The sequence below is a fragment of the Plecotus auritus genome, assembly GCF_963455305.1.
Source record: "Plecotus auritus genome assembly, chromosome: 13".
NCBI lineage: Eukaryota > Metazoa > Chordata > Mammalia > Chiroptera > Vespertilionidae > Plecotus > Plecotus auritus.
The window spans coordinates 15,115,380-15,134,775 of NC_137779.1; the positions used below are offsets into that span (position 1 = coordinate 15,115,380).

Genomic DNA, 19,396 nt, shown 5'->3' on the forward strand with positions numbered 1-19,396 from the left:
AGGGCGTTGGAGTGCCGAAGCTGCTCTGACGTCTCGACCCTGTACAGCCTTCTGGGAAATGTAGTTTCGGTGTCGGAAACCATGAGCTCTGGTCCCGCCCCCAATTGGAGGCGTTACCAGAGAAAGGTGCCCTGAACGTGGAATTGTCCTTTGTGTGTGTGGCTTTCCTATCTGTGTTGGCTCTGGCCCACCTCCATCTTTTTTTTCTTCTTTTTTCTAATATATACTTCATTGACTTTTTACAGAGAGGAAGGGAGAGGGATAGAGAGTTAGAAACATCGATGAGAGAGAAACATCGATCAGCTGCCTCCTTCACACCCCCTACTGGGGATGTGCCCGCAACCAAGGTACATGCCCCTGGGACCCTTCAGTCCGCAGGCCGACACTCTATCCACTGAGCCAAACCCGTTAGGGCGGCCCACCTCCATCTTCGCAGGAATGTCTCAGGTCCCTCCCTTAGGACACTAGAGGTGGTGAGTGGGACCATCAATGGTGTTTTCCAGAGGCCTGCCTAGGGACCCTGCCCGTTCTGGAGAGAAGTACTTTGGAACGACCCCCCCCCCCCCACCGCCCCCATGGGGGGAGGTACAGGGGGAGGAGTTAAAGCTCCAGCTCTTCTCTCAGACCAGGTGCCTCTGAGCTCGCTCTCTCTCAATAAATAAACATTTAAAAGACAGACCATCTGCTGCTCAGCGTCCAGACAGCAGAGCATTCCCGAATAGATAGACCTGCTCTTTAGGTCATAGGCCTCCCCTGCCACTGCATGTCCTCTCAGCCTCTGTCACCTCTACTGCCCTTATCATCTCCTGGCCAGCAGTCTCATTCTGGGATCTGAGAGGCGGGAACACAGGCGAGGCAGCAGGGGTTGCAAAAGGTGAGCTAGGAGGGACTAACCCAGAACTGAATCCCGAGTAATGGCTCAAGCCAGACTTTCTGGCTTAGTCAGCAGAGGCCCTGCTATATGGCCTGTACTTTGGGAACCCAAAGGACACAGTAGCCTTCCCTTCTTCTTCTTCTTCTTTTTAAAAATATATTTTTATTGATTTCAGATAGGAAAGGAGAGGGAGAGAGAGATACCGTAAAAACATCAGTAATGAGAGAATCATTGATCACTGCTTCCTGCACACCCACTACTGGGGATTAAGTCCACAACCCAGGCATGTGCCCTTGACTGGAATCAAACCAGGGACTCTTCAGTCCACAGGCAGAGGCTCTATTCACTGAGCAAAACCAGCTAGGGCGCCTTCCCTTCCTAAGAGTCCAATGCCCAGGGTCCAGGCCCTAGCCAAGCCGGCCTCATTCACTCACCCTCCAAAGACCCAGCCAGTCTAACACAGCCTAACAGTTGTGTTATGGTGGAAATGGAGTTCTTTGGGTTCCTTGAGGAAATAAGTTTCCTGAGTCTCCCACGGAGGATGGGGTTTCGTGGAAAGCTTTATTTATTTTTTTAACTTTTTTTTTAATTGATTTTTTACAGAGAAAAAGGGAGAGGGAGAGTTAGAAACATCGATGAGAGAGAAACATCGATCAGCTGCCTCCTGCACACCCCCTATTGGGGATGTGCCCGCAACAGAGGTACATTCCCTTGACTGGAATCGAACCTGGGACCCTTCAGTCCGCAGGCCGACGCTCTATCCACTGAGCCAAACTGGTCAGGGCTCGTGGAAAGCTTTATTGATGATGAAAAATTAAAGGGGTTCTCCTCCAAGGTCCCATCTATGTCCACCCTTGCCTCTCCTGGCTCTCATAGCCACGCCTGTTGTCTCCCACAGCCACATCTGCTGTCAGCAAATCTGGAGTCTCTACCGAGCCCTCTCCCCACACCCCTGGCTGCCTTGTTGATCCCTCCTGGGGTTCTTAGGGGTCTCCTTCATTTCACAGAACAGAACTTAATTTGAGCTCAGGGAGGGCAGAGCCTACAGGTCACACAGCCTGGATCTCACGGGCTCAGGAGGGAATCCAGGACTCTTTTGTCAGCAGTATTTTAATTACTGGGGCAGAGGGCAGGGGATGGTTAATGAGGCTCAAGGGATCAGCTGAGCCAGATGCTGGAGGGCCCAGAGGGCCAGGTGACTCAGGAGGAATGGGGCCACCTGAGGGGTTGACAGAGGGCCAAGTTCTCATCTCCTCTGCACCTTCAGAGAGACAGGCTGCAATGAACAAATGAGTGAATGAATGAACTAATAAACAGAGGGTCTAAACAGAATGAACTAATACCCCCAGATTGTACTAATGAACTAATAAACCCAGGCCTCTTACAGTGGTTGGGGCCAGGTCTGCCAATGAACAGGATCCACAGCACACCCCCCGCACCCCCCCTACACACACACACACACACACACACACACACACACACACACACACGAAGCTGCATAGAGGCTAGGCCCCTGTAGGCCCTGAGATCCCAGTCCAGCCTGGATCTACGCCAGGCCCTCCCTCTCCACAATTTGCTGGGGAGGCCCCATGGCACCCAAAGTCCTAACTAGCCCCTAGGGTGAAGTGAGAACAACATACTGGGTGGGGATACTGCCCCCCAGGGAGGCCCACAGTGCACTGTCCATGGCCCTGCAATGGGCAGCATTGCACGTGTGAAGGCACTAGGCAGCAGGGTGAGAAAGTGGCACAGGGCAATGGTGAGAGGCTCCCATGGAAGGTGGCAGGGACAGGAAAGGCAGCAGGAATGGCCATAAGGGCCTCAAATGCCAGGTAGAGGAGGTACACTGGCTGCCCTGGATGGGTGAGGGAAGGGGGAGGAAGTCCACCCCATAGAGGACCCTCAGCCCTAGGCTCCTTCACCCAGCTACTCCTCCATCCATGATTAGCATCAGTGAGTAGCACGTGACCCAGACCTGTGCTCAGGGACCCTTCTGTGGATCCAGGTGGACAGAGAACAGAAAGCCCATTAAACTGACTGTGAGAGATGCTGTGGGGAAGGGGCCTGAATTACCTGCTTGGTGTGAGGTGGTCAAGGAAGGCTGCCAGGCAGAAGTGAGATGAATGAGATTGGCCAGGCACGTGGGGGCGGGGAGGACATTCCTGCCAGGAGAACTGGCCTAAGCAAAGGCCCCGAGGGGTGAAGGTAATTGGGTTAGAGGAGGTTTAAAAAGTGTGGCTGAACATAAACAGTGTGAGATGGGCTGGGACCTCCAGCGCCTCCTGAGGGCAGGACACAGCCCAGAGCAAGGAGACCCCTAAAGAGTTTGAATGGGCCCTAGCTGGTTTGGCTCAGTGGATAGAGCGTCAGCCTGCGGACTGAAGGGTCCCAGGTTCGATTCCGGCCAAGGGCACATGCCTGGGTTGTGGGCTCCATCCCCAGTGGGGGGCGTGCAGGAGGCAGCCAATCAATGATTCTCTCTCATCATTGATGTTTCCATCTCTCTCTCTCCCTCTCCCTTCCTCTCTAAAATCAATAAAATATATTTAAAATTAAAAAAAAAAGAGTTTGAATGGAAGTGTCCATGATAGATTCCTGCAGCTGTGTGTGGGCTGTGGGGGACAGAGTAGGGAGATAATAGTGGCCTGGACTATGCTATGGAAGGAGGTGGCTCTGTGAGGAGGGCTGCTGGGTCCATCACCACGCCTGCTTTCCTTGACTGTGATGTAGAGGTTATGAGCTAGAATCCTGACTCTGGTCTCAACACCTGGGCTTCTGCAACTCTTGATCCAAGCCCTGTCACCTCTGCCCAGAGGCTGGTCCAAGCCATTTGTTGGGACCCACGGACAGCGTATCCGGGGAGGGGGAGGGGGCAATTCCAAAACACAAAGCCTGAGCTGTGACCGCCCCCCCACCCCGCGCCAATGCCCCCTGGGGCTCTGCCACACCACGCGGGTCTCAGCCTTGCCGGGGATCTCCCGGCCCCAGGCAGGGTCCCTCGAGGCCTCGGAAGTCCCCACAGCCGTCCCGGGGGCCCTCTCCACCGTGTGTTGCTCGGGCCCCATGGTTGCTAGGCTGCGCACTGGGGCTCCGGCGAAGCTGGGCGCTGGTGTCACTGGCGCTGGCGGCTACAGTGCGGATGGCGGCAGACTCGGGGCGCCCGTGGGCCCAGGCTCGCAGAGCGTACGGTGCAAGCCAGGCCCTGCGGCGCGGCGTGGACCGCCGGCGGGACCCCGGGCCCCAGCCCAATGGGCCGGGCCCTGAAGAAGCCCGCGCCCCAGGGCGTCTGGCTCGCCTGCGCGGGCAGCTCCGGGCTGAGGCGGAGGCGCGGGCCAACGCTCCCCGGCTGCTCCGGCTGGTGGAGCGCGCGGGGGCAGCGGCAGGGGCCAGAGACGAGGGTGCCGGGGTGCGGGAGGACGCGCGCAGCCAAGGCTCTGTGTGCTCGGTGTGCGGGGAACCACGCGGCGGGGCCACCTACCCGGCAGGCGTCCTGGAGGTGAGCGAGCGGCGGCTGCAGGAGGGCCTGGCGGCCGTGCGTGCGGAGCTGGGAGCGGGGCTCGAGGCGCTGCGCATGGAGCTGCGGGCCGAACTGGAAGCCCTGCGCGCGCTGCTGCCGCCACCGCCACTCGTCCGCCGCGAGCCCCGCGCCGCGCCCCGCGGCCCGGCCCTGCTGCGGGCGCTCGGCACCGTGAACGCCCTGGCCGCGATCACCAGGCCCACGGACGACGCCTCGGACGGCCCCGCGAACCAGGCCCCTGCCCGGAAGAACCTGAAGAAGACGCCGGTGCCCCCCGGGGCCCCGCAGGGTGGTGGGGATTGAGGGTGGCCGCACAGAGGGTGAGCTAGGAGCAGTGCTGGCGGCCCCACTGGCGGAGGGGTGAATGGACAGATCTGTCCCCTCGTGGACCTGGCTCAGTGCAGCCAGCGATAACTTCTGGAGATAGAGTCAGGGCTGGAGGAGGTCTGGAGCCCCGTTTGGCCTTTGAGCTGGGCAATGTTTGGTCCTGGGGTATGTCAGCCTCCAGGGAGAGCCAGGAGCTTGCAGCCAGTGGACCCCTCGGGCTAGGAGGAGGGGGTTGCAGGGTGGTTTTTTCTTTTTTTTAAGGGTTTGGGGAAAAGGCCGGGCCTCCATGCACTGGGATTTGGAGTGTGACCACACACCAAGCAGCAGACACCTGGGACACATGGGCTGCTGGAACACTGTCACCTGGATGCAGTACCACTCAGATCAGTGTCACCTGGATATACAACCACATCACAGGCACCAACTGCACAGCAGCCTGACTCTGGCCAGCTTCACTCCACTGACCAGCAAAACTGGCCTCCCACAGGACAGCGTGGCTGTACAGAGGCATCGGGTCAGCGGCCACACCTGCACTCTCAGCTTTGCTTTGGACAGTGACACCTAGGACACCTACCCCCTCATTTAGCCTCCCACAGGCAGTCACCTGGACGCCGGTGTCTCTTCAGAAAGTGTCATGTACACTCAGACTCCACAGGCTAAGCTCCCAGAGTGTCATCTGGGTGCAGCTGTCCCTGTCCCCAGGACCCACCCACCCAGGGCAGCCTGCAGTAGAACCTGGACCCAGTGCTTCTCCCCTCCTGGCCTCCAGGAAACGTTACCTGGAGTCTTCCTTTAACCACTCAATGACCTGGGGTCAGCGCCTGCTCATTTTTGAAATAAAATGTGTAATCTTAGGCTTTAGCAGGTGGTGGTGTTTTAATCTATTTTATTCATTCATTCATTCCTTACCTGAAGATATGTTTTTATTGATTTTTAGAGAGAGAGGGAGGAGGAGAGGGAGAAATATCGATCCGAGACAGAAACATCGATCTGTCTGTATGTGCCCCAACTGGGGATAGAACCCACAACCTAAGTATGTGCCCTGACAGGGAATTGAACCCACAACCTTTTGGTGCACAGGATGATGTTCCAACTAGCAGAGCCACCTGGCCAGGGCAGGTGGTATGTTTGGAACCTGCTAACGTTTCTCCTTTCATCTAACCAGGGATTCAGACAGTGTGTAGGTTGGGAGTGGGGGTGCTTCTCCCTCTGAGAGAGACCTGGGGGTTCTGGATGGGGCTCTGAAACTGGCTGTGGTGGGGTAGTGGAGGGTCACTTAGGGGTCTCTCTCTTATATGAATAGCATGAAGGAATGGCCAGCCCACATGTGAGTTGGTGGTGGGAGTCCCCACTGTGGGTATGTGGCCATGTGCCAGGAGATCCTTCCGCCCTCTTTCCCTGTGGGGCAATCTGCCTGCAGGTGACTATGGGTCACCCTGCGGGGCCTAGGTCAGGAGGTGGGGAGCGGGGATTCAGAGTCCCTGGTGCTCACCCTCCGAGTTCGCACACACCACCTGCAACACCGTGAGGAAGGTGAGCGTGAAGCAGGGGACATGGTGCGGCTGCTGTAGAGACTTGGCAGGAATGGGAAGCGTGGAGGCTGTGCAGCCAGGCGGCTGTATATGTATTGGCCAGGTGGGCGTGGCTACATTCTGTAGGCTTTCGATGTGGGTCAGAGGGGCAGTGCCCAGGCAGGGCCAACAGCAGGGAAGAGGGAGCTCTGGGCTCACCAGGCTCTGATACTAGGGATACATGCCAGTAACAATTGCCATTTCCTGGAGCTGAAAGCTCATCCCCTATTAACCCTCCTAGGAGTGAGAGCTCTAAAGATGCCCATTTACAGGGACCAGGAGTGACAAGGCAAGGCCATCAAGATGGAAATTCAAGGGAAAAGGCACCTGGATCTTAGTGGCCTTGACTTGAGGGGCTGGAATGGGGAGGGCATACGAGGGTCTCCTACACTGGAGCAGCCTGGGACATCCCAAGACCAGATGTCCTCTGACCAGCTCCCCCACTGACCCAGTGTGTGATGGAGCTCTGCTTTACCCTACCTCCTTCGGAGGACCACCCCAAAAACAGGTCTCCAGGAAGCCCAGGTCAATGAGGGGACTGGGCTTCCTCAGCAGTTGTGGAGAGGACCCCAGGCTGGGTCCGAGCCACAGTTCACTGTCCTGGAAAGTGAGGCTCTGATTTCTTTCAGGGTGGCCAGGAGAGAAGGCAACACTTTCTGGAAAGGGCTCGGTGTGCCCACAGGTGTGAACATGACTGGGTGTGTGTGAGGTGGGGGATAGGTCTGCACCCTGCGCCTCTTTCCAATCCCCAGAGAGCTGGGCTCTTCCCACTTTGGGGAACAGCGTGTTGTACCCAGGGGAGCTGTCCTCGGTGCTGACAGCACCCAGGGCGCCCAGGACAGCCTGCCATCCCACAGAAGTGTTCAGGAACGAGGAGCCACCTCCTTGAAGCTCCTATCCCCTCCAAGGGACTCACTGGCTCCTTTCCTAACCCCAGCCCTGCCTGAGGCCCTCTGGCCAGGAGGCTGGGTTAGGAAGATGAGCGCGAAGACCTGCCAAAGGTTGAGTCCCCTGGATGCCCTCTTGTCCCACATCACATACGAGGAAATTACTGAAAGGACCACTGAGGAAAGAAGAGACAGAGGGGTCTCAGAGCCCCAAGCCAACCCCTTCTCCCCATCTCCGCCCTGTGCCTTGGCGCCATCTTGGCCAGAGCCTCCCACTCCCAACATGAGTCACACCAAGGACTGACTAGGCCTCTTCCAGAACTCAAATTTATTTGGCATTTGGATGAAATGGTTCTCACAGCATCTTTAGGATTAGTGCCAACCTAACCAAAAATAAACCCAAACTAAAACCCTTAGTGAAAGGAAAACATAAAAAACAGGCATTGAGACAATGTACAGATTCGACTCCCACCTCCACTAGGCAGGTCAGGTCCTGGGGGAGGAGGCCCTCCCGAGACCTTAGCCTGTCCCTCTGGAGGCCCAGTGTGCAATGGGGTGGGGAGCCCTCCTCTCACAGGAACACAAGAGTCTCAGCCAGGGTTGGACCTGGAGCACAGTCAGATCTTACAAAGGGCGGTGACTGGACAGAAGGCCCAGGTCAGCCGGGTAACCACAGCTTTCCCCGATGCCCTCACAACCACCTTCAAGCAGAGCTCAGCTCTGGGAGGCACAGTGGGCAGCAGGCAGCCTTCTGCCCAGCCCAAGAATGCCAGTAGGCTGAACACTCTGGGCCCACCCTCTGCAGCCCCCATGATCTGATTCAGGGCACCCTCTCCTTAGTACCTCCTGCACACCTGTCCCCAGCAATCTTTCAGTCCACAAAAGTTCCCCAGCCCCACACCTCTAGTACCAGCCACTGCCCTGTATACACAGGTGAAGCCTGGGCCAGAGACACTGGGATAAGGGGACCTGGTGCTGTGGGGGCCAGACCCTACAGGATTCCATTGGGGTGGTCATTTCAAAGTAGGTCCACTCAGGACCCTAACCCAGCACCCACAAGGCTGTGACTGCTGCTCTGGAAATTAGCTGCCCTGTGTCCAGCACATGTTGGAGGCACCACACACTTCCTGCTTTGCTTTCAGCAGCCAGCATGGGCACATGTGCCCAGGATGCCCTTCTCAAAGTAGCAGCCCTCTGGCAAGGGGAGCAAACACTCTGTCTTCTGCAGGCAGAGCCCAAGGACAGGCAGTTCAGTGACAAAACTCACATCTCTGGTCAGCCTTGTGGGACAACTCAAGAACAAAACTGGTTTCCAACCAAAGTATGAGAAAGTGCCTAGAACTGGGCTATGCCTGTGAGGTCTGTCGTCAGACCACCATGGAAGTAACCCACAGAAAGCTCTCCCCTTGCTGCATGCTGGTACAGAAAGGTGGAGAGGAGGACCAGGAGCTGGGCGGCTGGGTTAGGAAGATGAGCATGAGAACCTGCCTCAAGAGGCACAGACCCGGCCATGCCTCAGTGCCCCCAAGAGGCCATGTTGGCCCAGGAAATTGAAGATTGAGTTCCTGTGTACCATCACCACCTGCAAACACTTGGACATATACGTACACACACACACACACACACACACACACACACACACACACACACAGACACACGCAAAAAAGATCTAGACATTCAACGTAGAAAAGATATGGATGTGCTAAAAAATCGCACAGAACCCGCTTAATCTCCAAACCTCAGAAATGCTAAAAGCCTGGTGTCAGGAGACAAGACCACTGCTCAGGAGTAGGCAACAGGGTCCCTCAGTCAAAAGGCCCCTGAGCAGGGCACCCAGCACCCTGTGCTAAGGACAGGAAGGTGGCATGCAGCCACCAGGCACTCAGCTCTAGTAGTGATGGTGATGTGCAAGAAGTAGACTTTCAGGAGGTGGACACAGCCCAGGATGTTAATTTCAGCCACCCTTCCCCACAATTAACCCTTTATGGCACAAAAGAGGGGGGTGGGGACAGGCCTGGTCCAAGGGCAAATTCAATAGGAGGGGGCTCCAGAGGGTAACAGAGAGGAGCTGGCTCAGCCCTCAAGCCCCAGTGAAGGATCCAGGGCCAGGACACTCATGCATGGCTAAGGGCCTTAGCCCAGCTCCAGAGCTGCCTCCTGGGGGCCATGCACAGTAATGCTAGGGAGAAATCCAACAGACTAGGGATAGGGCTTTCTGGCACGGAACTGGGCTTTGCAGAGCCCCACTGGAAAGACAGAGTGGAGTTCAACCTCCTTCCAAGCTCCCCTTCTTAGGGCCTTGGGCACCAGAGCTAAGGCAGGGTCACCCTCAATGTTCAAGCTAGACCTGTGAGGGGCCATCCTCAGAGCAGCCACTGGAGCAACTCTCAAGGCTGTCTGCCCTGAAGCAGACTCACTGCCCAGAGAATCCTGACAGTCCACAAACACTGGTGCCCGGAAGTGCCTTCCTGAGCAGTGGCCAGCGAGGCACACTGTGGCAGCTCTGGGGCTTGCTGGCTGGGCAGCAGGCTCCTCTGAACAACGTGCTGCCATGAGCAAACCCACCAAAGTCTGGTGTGGTTTGGCCTCCACCCAGGCCCACAGTACCTTTTTTGTTCCCCACTTCTGAAACGTGTGACATGAACAAACTGTCATTCTTCTGTCATTTAAAAAGAAAAAGACAGTGACCCAAAGCTATGCATGTTTTTGAAGCCCTCAAGGAGACTTGATGCAGGTGCTCGCTCCCTTGGGAGGCTGGCGCAGTCTCTAAACGCATGTGCACACCTACAGGGGAGTGCGTGCAGCAGTGCAGCTGAGTCCAGGCTCACATAGGGCCCTTCAAGTCTCCATGGGAATCAGTTTCCTTGACAGCAAACAGGTGATCCGTGCTCCTTGGGGCCATGGGCTGGGCATTCTCTACACCACGGTATTGAGGGAACTGCGGCTGTGGCAGCCAACTCCTGGCAGTGCCTCTGTGGCTGGGGGCGTCCCACTCTGGGCAGGGTCGGGGGGCACGAGCAGGATGCTGCTGCTGTCGGCTGAGTCTTCCAGGTCTGCCAGGGTGACCCCTGTGGAGGGCGGAGGCTGCTCCAGGCACCGGGGTGACACACCTTCACTGTCACCATCCCCTGGGGTCGGCGGGCTGGCCTCTGCTGGCTCAAAAGCATCATCATCTATAGGAGGAGACAGAGGGGTGTCAGCAGGGTGGTGGGTGGGCCTGGTACGAGGGAAGAGGATATGGAGACAGAACTGGGGGATGCTTATCTTGCCTGAATGCTCCCACTGAAGCTGTGGCTCTGCTGTGCTCACCCCTCACCCTTGCCCCGTTCGCAGCTGTCATGGTGCAAGGTGCAGGAGGACAGTTATGACCAAGCTCCAGGGTGTGGCTGGTACACATTTTGACAGAGTTAGGAGAATAAAGGTAGGGGATGAGGAAACCCTTTCAGATTCAGTGGGGGTTGAACCAGGACCCACGTGACATTAGGGCATTACTGGGCTGTAGGTGGGCAGGTGGAACAGTGCTCACAGCCCCCAGACCAGAAGCTGCAGCTGGAATATGGGAATAAGAGCATGAGAGCATGAGAGCAAGAGAGCATGAGAGCATGAGATGGGGCCCGGGCAGGCAGCCCTGCAAACTGTGCAGGGGCCTGCGGACAGCTCTGGTCTGACAGCCGCTCTACAGCAGCCCACTCCTTCACTCCTTTTGGCGTGCCTGCTCCTTATCACCACAGGCTCTCTCTTTCAGCTCAGGGCACGGGGCCCAGTCTGTGTCCCTCTCCTGGCCAATTCCCCATGGGCTCAGCAGTCCTGCTGCCCTGCCCTGGGACCATTTGCTCCCCTGCAGCCTGGTCCATGGAGGCGCTGGGTCCCCAGCAGCATCCCTGGTAGGAAGCTTGTTCTATCCGTGTCCCCTTGACAGCAGATGACGACAACCCATTCCTAGGTCTGGCGTTAAATCCAAACTTCTCCTGCCCACACAGACCAGGAGAGGTACTAGCCGACCACATGAACAACCAGCACACAGAACACAGCAGTGCTGGCCTCACAACACCTTCCTGCGGTGGGTGCTGTGTGGGTATGCAAAGCGCCAGCAGCCCAGGGTGGGGCACTGCCTGCAATGTACGATGGGGTGTGTGTGTTACAGGGTAATTCACAGGGAAAAGAGTGGGACATCTGCACTACACACCAGGGTCAGGGGCAAGCCAAGCAATGGGCAAGGCTCCTGCAGTCCCTTCTTTGTTGCACAGCCCTGGGAGGAACACACTCAGGTAACTGGTCCAACATCACCAAGCCAAGGCTTTCTTCCCATGCCACAAGCTGCCTCTTCAGCTTACCACATGTGCACGTGTCTTTACAGCCCAGCAGTTGGTTCTGTGCCAGCCCTATCCCCGTGACTGCCAATGCCCGGTTCCCAGCTCTCCATAGAGCTAGGATTGGGTGTCCGAGGGCTGCTTGCTAATATGTGCTCCCAGGCGAAGTGAAGAGGCAGGGTATCAGTGACCACTGTCAGTAGTCATTTGCACCTGCACCCCTGGGAAAAGCCTGACAACCCACAGGTGGCAGTTCCACTTTAGAGGGAAAACCAGAGACAGCAACAGAAGGCTTGGAGGAAGCAGAGTTCACAGCCCTGTGTGCTGGGGAGGACCCCTGAGACTCTGGCCCTGCAGGCCAGGTGGTTGGAGACAGGCTGCTCCCTCTCCCTGTGGGGGAAGCACCTGCAGGGTCGTAGAACACGCTGTCAGGGTTGATGGAGGCCTCATAGGGTGGCGGTGGGTCATCAGGCTGGTCAATGTCTGGGTACTTGTACGCAGTGTAGGGGGGCGGAGGATCATGGAAGTGGAAAGTCCCGCCTTCTCCATCATCAGAAAGGTGTAGCGGCGTGAGGCCTGTGCCGAACCCATCTGGGCCATAGTCAAAGCCGGGGATCCTCCGGCCAAGGTTGAAGTGGTGCACTGGGCAATGGAAGTGAGAAACAAGCAACAGGGTCATGTCACTGGAAGATGCACCACTCAGCTCCTGAGCCCTGCCCTGCGCTCGCCCCCCACCCCGGCCAGACATTCCGACTGTCACACTTTTGTGCCTAGCTGCCCACCAGTCCTGATACTCGCCCAGTGCCTCCTTCCGCTCGTCACTCACATGCAAGAGGTTTGCCTGCTGTGCTCCAGCCCTCGCCACACCCCTCCAGCTCTAAAATGTTTCTGGGTGTCTAGCCCACGATTGCCTGGAAGTTCTGCCCACCCTGCAACTCGTGAGAACTGAAGGAGGTGGAAAACCTGGTTGGTCCACACTTCAGACCTGACCTGGGCTCTCCAGGGACACCAAGGCCCCTAATGGAAGCTAGTGAGGGCCTTCAGCATTCTTGCCACCTTGATTCTGAATCCTCTCCTGCCTGCCCGCACCTGTCCTGCCCCACACAGGACTGGGGAGCCCTGGCTTGTTCGCTGACACAAGGGATGATTTCAGCTCTATTGGGGGCATAGGTCACTGCAGGCAAATTGGACCGAGGGTGGGCCGCACTCTCTAAGTTGCCTTATGTCCATGGGCATTAGCTGATCCCTTCTCCTAGCAGGAGGCCCGCACTCATGGTCTAGGCCAGACTGCTTCAGAGAGCAAGGGCGGGGAAGCGCAGAGCCAGCGGGCACTGGAGGTACGCCCTTCTTCCACGTGCCTGTGGACTCTGATTTCGGTCCTGCAAAGAGCTCCTCTAGTGCCCCAGGTGTGCACTCAGCCCAGGAGCGGGTGGGTGGGTGGGACAGGGATGCCTTTCGGCACCCTCCATCATGTCCTCCACTTCCTCCCTGCACCTTCCTGCTTCCTGTGTCCCCATTCTCCGTGGGGACACAGCCAAGGGCAGGCCTGCACTGTAGCCATCATAGGCAGGGGCTGGGGCACTCACGGTTTGCTCCAATCAGGGACTCAATGCGCTCCCGGCGCCTCTGGCGTAGCCGGTGGACCATGAAAAGCAGCAGGGACAGGATGAGAAAGGAGGAGATGCAGCTAACAATGAGACGCATCCCACTGGCCATGGAGTCGAACAGGCTATTCCCATCTGTTAGAGGAGAAGGGAAAACCCCCGCTGCTCTCAGAAAAGGAGGTCCTGATCCCAGATGCTCAGTGCTATGAGAAGGCCATGGCCCTCCACCACACAACTATGTGGACAAGGCAACTTATTTCCCGACACAATCTCATGATGATAGAAACAAGAAAGCTGAAAATTGCCCTCGCTGGTTTGACTCAGTGGATAGAGCGTCAGCCTGCGGACTGAAAAGTTCCAGGTTCGATTCCGGTCAAGGGCACATGCCTGGGTTGCGGGCTCCATCCCCAGTAGGGGACGTGCAGGAGGCAGCCAATCAATGATTCTCTCTCATCATTGATGTTTCTATCTCTATCTCCCTCTCTCTTTCTCTCTGAAATCAATAAAAATGTGTTGTTTTTTTAAAAAAGGAAAGCTGAAAATCAAGAATCTATATATATATTAGTAAAAGGCTAATATGCTAAGTGTTTGACCATCTGACCAGTTGCTATGACACACAGTGACCACCAGGGGGCAGACACTCAACACAGGAGCTGCTGAGCTGAAATGACTTGGCAGCAGCGGTTCTCGGGTGATGCACCCTAAAACCAGAGAGGAGGGAGCCCAATTCCTCGTGGGGCCATGAGATTCCACCTTCGGCCGTGGGTTATGTTGTTGCTGGGGCGCTATCGGTCCAAATCTGGTTTACTGCACACTTGCGTTCCACACCCTGTACGACAGCAACTTTGCAGAGTGCCCTTGGGGGATGTCAGAGTGCCGGTTTCAGCCCGATCCCCACAGTCCAGGCCGAGGGATCCCACTTACTCTGCCGACACAGGGGAGGGACCACGGGAGTTTGGCTCTAGTGTGTGTCTGGCCTGTCTCACCCAGTCCTGCCCCACCAGCCACCTTCTAATTAATATCCTTTCAATGTGCATGAATCTGTGTACCAGGTCACTAGTACTATAATACCACCACAGGAGAGAAGCAGCTCATGGCCAGAAAAAGTTTTTAAATATGAGATGGGTGATGTGGCCTGCCCCCCCCTTGCATCAGGTGTCATGGGAGCCATCTCCCTGGTCAGAGGGGGCTTGTGCCTCCCTCAGTCTTTCCCTTGGCCCATGTGCCCACTCATCCCTATTGCTGGGTGAGCCCCTGGAAGCCACAACAGGAGCTTGATAGGAGGTGCCAAACAGAACAGGACTGTACATGAGGCCACAGCATCCAGCACCTCTCTGATTTCTCACAACCCTACAAAGGAGGAGAAAAGTCCCTATACAGGGGGAACTGAGGCTTAGTGGGGCAATGTGCCTGGCCCCAGTTCAGACCTGGGCTCCAGCCCCATCAGAGTGCTCCCAGAGTTCTTTGCTCCTCCCTAATACTCAGCAGTGCTCAACGTGGAGGCCGGTGATCAGGGAGGAGTGTGAGAATGTGGCCTCTACTGGGCCCTCAGAGTCCGTTTACAGCCCCTCTCCTTCTCTTGTCCATCAGTGGCTGTTCTAATTCTGGATCTCCCCATACCCTACATCTACTAACCCTCTCTGTTGGTGGGGAACCCTGGATATATCAAAGTGTGTTCAACACTGCCAAAGGCTCGATTTTGGCACTCATGATCTAGAGCAGCAGTCACCAACCTTCTGGACCTCACGGACCATCGGTTGGCGACTGCTGATCTAGAGGACAGTGAGGAGAGAGTAACTGGGAGCAAGTCCTCACACAGGGATAAACCTGAGATGTGGCTGATCTGCTCACCCTGCTCATCTCTACCCTGGGTCATAGTCCCTGCTTAAGCGAGGCTGAGGTCGTGTCCCTGCTGTTGGCCAGCTCCATGATGGAGGACCTGGTGTTCCACAACAGTTTCAGCAGAGCTGGAGTCTGTCAAAATCTTTGGGCAGAGGCAGTGGGGTCTCAGGGCCCAGGCAGCATCTCCGTGGAGGGCTCTGGCATCACCCTCCATCCTAGCATTCTTTTTTTAAAATTTGTTTTTACTGATTTCAGAGAGAGAAAGGGAAGGAGAGTGAGAATGAGACAGAAACATTGATGAAAGAGAAACATCATTTGGCTGTCTCCTGCACATCCCTTATTGGGGATCGAGCCAGCAACCCAGGTATGTGCCCTGAATGGGAATTGAGCCAGCGACCCCTGGGTGCATGGTACGACACTCAACCAAGCCACACTGACCAGGCCAGCCTAGCATTATTATTATTATTATTATTATTATGTATTATTATTATGTATTAATATGTATTTACTTTATTTAAAAAAATTTTATTGTTTTTAGAGAGGAATGGAGAGGTAAGAGAAAGAAACATCAGTGATGAGAGAGAATCATTAATCGGCTGCCTCCTGGGCATGTGCCCTGATATCCCGTACAACCCTGATCCAAGTAGTGAGAGCAGACACTCTTGCCTTGTTAAAAGGGACACTTCCCAAGTGTCTCCAGTTTTGGTGGCAGTACCTCTATCCTTGGGGAAGTGTGGACACTTCCCAGGAGAAGGCACCTGACGTGGAAGGCTGTCAGGAGCCTGCAGCAACAAGGCTGAGGCAAGGGGCAGGGAAAGGCCCTGGCTATGCTGTTCTGGCTACACAGGAGTGGCCTGCAGTAGCTCTGAGACTACCCAGACGTCCTGAGGACCCTGGTCTCCTGAGAAGTCCTCAGGGCTGGGCGGGCTTCACAAGCCACTCAGCCCACAGACTGGTCATTCGTGTATATCTACATCGGGTCATACATGGTCTCTGCACTCTCCACAGCCAACTGTGCACCTCTGATGGGATATGGGCCACAGTACCCCCTTTTGCTGAGCCTGAAGTAGCTTCTGGCACTGATCTGCCCTCTTGCCAGCAGCCTTCCTGACAACTCTCTGCAAAACACTGACAGCTCTCTGGAACAGTGGTTGTTGTGGCTCTCATGTGCCAGCTCCAGTTCCCACTAGCACTAGGCAAACCAGCTTTCATCCATGGGGGCCCCAGGGGACTGAGAGAGCTACCACGCCCACCCAAGCTGCTTTTCTGCAGGGCCTATGAGTCCAGGGCCTTTCACAAGTCTCTGCCCACGTCTCTCTCGTACTGTGGCAGCCAAGACAGAAAACAAATTTATGTTTTTTGTTTACATTTCTCCTGAGATTGTGAATTCATACAGAGATGTCAACTGCATTGGTGTGGTGAACCATCCAGTATACTATATGAACCGTGATGTGTCCTAATGGTCCCACAGAGCAGGAACCCCACCTGCTGGTCTTTTTTGAAAGTGGAAGAAATATCACCCAGAGACCATAAGGTTGCATAGTGTCCACCTGCAAAGCGCCACCTAGTGAGGAGATTTATATTTAATCTTTTTCTTAAAGATTGTAACAGCAAAAATTGATTACTGTTAAATAATGAAAACTGTCACTACCCACCACATCACCATACTCAGAAAACAGGAAGAGCTCAAACTGGGATATAAGTTGGAAGTCTTGCTCTTAGTCTTAAAAGAAGAGGAGATAGTTCTGAAGTCATTAGTTGATTTGTGAACATACAGCCACATTCAAGTTCAAGTTCATCAGTGAACACTTGTAACCCAAGAGCTAAAATGAGCCAACTGAGAGATAGCAGTTAGAGGGGGCCAGGTTGTGTGAGAGACATCGGTTCATTAGAGTATTTGCCCATCAAAGCCTGTGAGACAGCTCTGTGGGCAAATGCTGCCATCGCGGCTATGCCATGTGTTGTGAACTCTACCTCGCACAAGCCCCTGCCACTGAGGAAGCAACGGGCCAGGTAGCCTCTGGCCCTGAATGGGGAGGCTGACTTGTGACCCAGCATCAGTCTCACCTGGGTCCAGACACATGAACTTGCAGCACTCCTTGGGGTCCTTGCGGTACTGCTGGCAGCCCTGGGGCCGTTCGCAGAGGGCAGCCACGCACATCTCTGGCTCCCCTCCATGGCAGGTGCAGCTCAGGCACGGGTCATCTCCTTTGGGGGTGAAGTAGAGCCCTTCATCCACCACATTGTCCTTGATGTCAACACACGTTTGACCTGCAACAGACACACACAAACACAAATGTATGTTACCAGAACCAGCCCCGAGTCTCCCCACAAACAGCAACAGAGGAGCTGGCAAGATCAACCTGAGAACCCCCTCCTGTGAGTGCTGTTCAAGAGAGATCACTACAGCACTCTGTTAGGACAAAGCACACCTGGCCAGGGCACACCTAGCTGCAAACCTAGACAGCTAGAACAGAGAGTGCCAGATTCCAGGGGAAAGCCCATGGAAGTGTCTGCTTTTATGATACCTAAGCCCTAGCTGGTTTGGCTCAGTGGATAGAGCGTCGGCCTGCGGACTGAAGGGTCCAAGGTTCAATTCCAGTGAAGGGCACATGCCAGGTTGCAGGCTCAATCCCTAGTACGGGATGTGCAAAAGGCAGCCAATCAATGACTCTCTTTCATCACTGATGTTTCTATCTTTCCCTCTCCCTCCCTCTCTGAAATCAATAATAATAATAATAATAATAATAATAATAATAATAATAAAAGATGCCTAAGCAGTTTAGTTTTGAGAGTTTCTCAATTCTAAGATGCATCTGCTGCAGTATTAACCATTTTAAAATCAGAATGTGTTTTGAATGAGTCTCCCAAGAAGCTGCTGCTACTGCTCGGGCAGACAGTCCATTCAGTCCATTACTGAGGCACACACAGTAAACTCTGTGCAGGGATAACCTGGGATTAGAAGAAGAGGAATGACCATGGTTAGAGAGTAAGGAGGAAGCTGAGAACTCAGAGCCTTAAGCTGGCAGATATTACAGATGCTTGGGAAAAGAACTAGGGATGAGGCGGAGGTGGTGTCCAAAGGGATGCATGCTCATTGAAAGACAAAGGGACACGAAAAGAAAGTTAGCGTCTGTCTCTAAATAGGGTAGGAATGTCTACAAAAATTTCAGAAATTCAACCACCATTGGTCTATGCCTCACTTAAAACTGGAGTCAAATCTACACAACTCAAGTGCTCACGAACTTCCAGGGCAAGAACCTCAGATAAAATTGTTTTGAAAATCTAAATCCTGTACATCTGAGAAGTGCAACAAACTTCAATAGAATCATTGCAAAGAGCTAACACAGCAAACAAACCCAATTCAGAACCACAAAATAAATTCTAACTAAGAAAAAAAAAACACATAATGTTATCTGACCACAGTATGATTAAGCCACAACATTAGAGACTATTGTCAATACGGTATTATAATCTGTGATTAACCTATGAGAGCATGGCTTCCTAGAAAGGGTAAACATAATGACTAGGTAGGGGCATCAGCAGGCTTCTTCTGGAGTGCCAACAATACTCCACATCCTGATCTGGGAAGTGGTTCGTATGTGTACACATTAATAAAACTTGCACTTAATATTTATGCACTTTGTTTGCATATCTGCATGTATAGAAAAAAACTGAACCTTAAATGCCTCTCATTAGAGGAACTAAAAATTAAGAATCTAACTCTAGAACTCAGAAAAAGAAAATAATAAACCTAATGATAGTAAAAGGATGAAAATTTGCAGCAGAAATGAATGGCACAGAAAACAGATGCAAAGCACTGAGAATCAATGACCACCCAAAGCTGGTTCTTTGTAAAGATGAATCAAAGAGGCGAGCAAGACTGAGCAATACGGAAGGCAGTATAAATAATATTATAAGGCAAAAGGAGGGCATAATGACAGGCATATAAATGCCTCAAAAATACAAACAGAATGCTAAGAGAATTTTGTAGCAATGAGTTAGAAATTTTATATTGCATGGGCAATGCCCTAGATGAATATGATTTACCAAAATGAACTAAAATATAACTTGAAAACTTGAATATGTTTAAATGATTTCTTTAATCATTAAAGGAACTAATCAATATGAAAAATCTGTACCCAAGACATATGTATACAACACATGTGCACATGCATGCATGCACACATACACATCTTAGCTCTGTCCACTGAGACGTTGTAAAAGCAATGAGCATAATTAGTGCATAGGTCCTCGCTTGGAGAAAAGGCTAATTCCACAGAGTACAAATTTAACCTGAATGATAGGAACCTGTCAAAAGGACAGCTTGTGAAATAAAAACCAATAGAACTCAAAGGAGAAATAGACAATTCCACAATTCTGCTTGTGAACTTCAACACCTCCCTCTCAACAACTGACAGAACTCCTGGACAGAACACTGGCAAAGATATAGAATATTTGAAT

The 19,396-nt window shown here is 53.8% G+C and overlaps 2 protein-coding genes across 2 annotated transcripts in view; one reads left to right on the plus strand and one right to left on the minus strand.

Moving 5' to 3' along the window:
- Positions 1-3,843: 3,843 nt before the first annotated feature.
- Positions 3,844-5,534, plus strand: FAM246C (family with sequence similarity 246 member C). Its single transcript, XM_080650710.1, has one exon. It carries the CDS (start codon positions 4,014-4,016, stop codon positions 4,692-4,694), a length of 681 nt encoding a protein of 226 aa, XP_080506836.1. The 5' UTR covers positions 3,844-4,013; the 3' UTR covers positions 4,695-5,534.
- Positions 5,535-7,481: 1,947 nt separating this feature from the next.
- The window catches only part of DGCR2 (DiGeorge syndrome critical region gene 2), a 48,649-nt gene continuing 36,734 nt past the window's right edge, over positions 7,482-19,396 (minus strand). The window contains exons 7-10 of the mRNA XM_080649965.1: positions 17,000-17,203; positions 13,073-13,225; positions 11,892-12,128; positions 7,482-10,349 (exon numbers count right to left, since the gene is read on the minus strand). Coding sequence (XP_080506091.1) covers positions 10,093-10,349; positions 11,892-12,128; positions 13,073-13,225; positions 17,000-17,203 — 851 coding nt within the window. The 3' untranslated portion in view covers positions 7,482-10,092. The remainder of the gene's footprint in view (positions 10,350-11,891; positions 12,129-13,072; positions 13,226-16,999; positions 17,204-19,396) is intronic.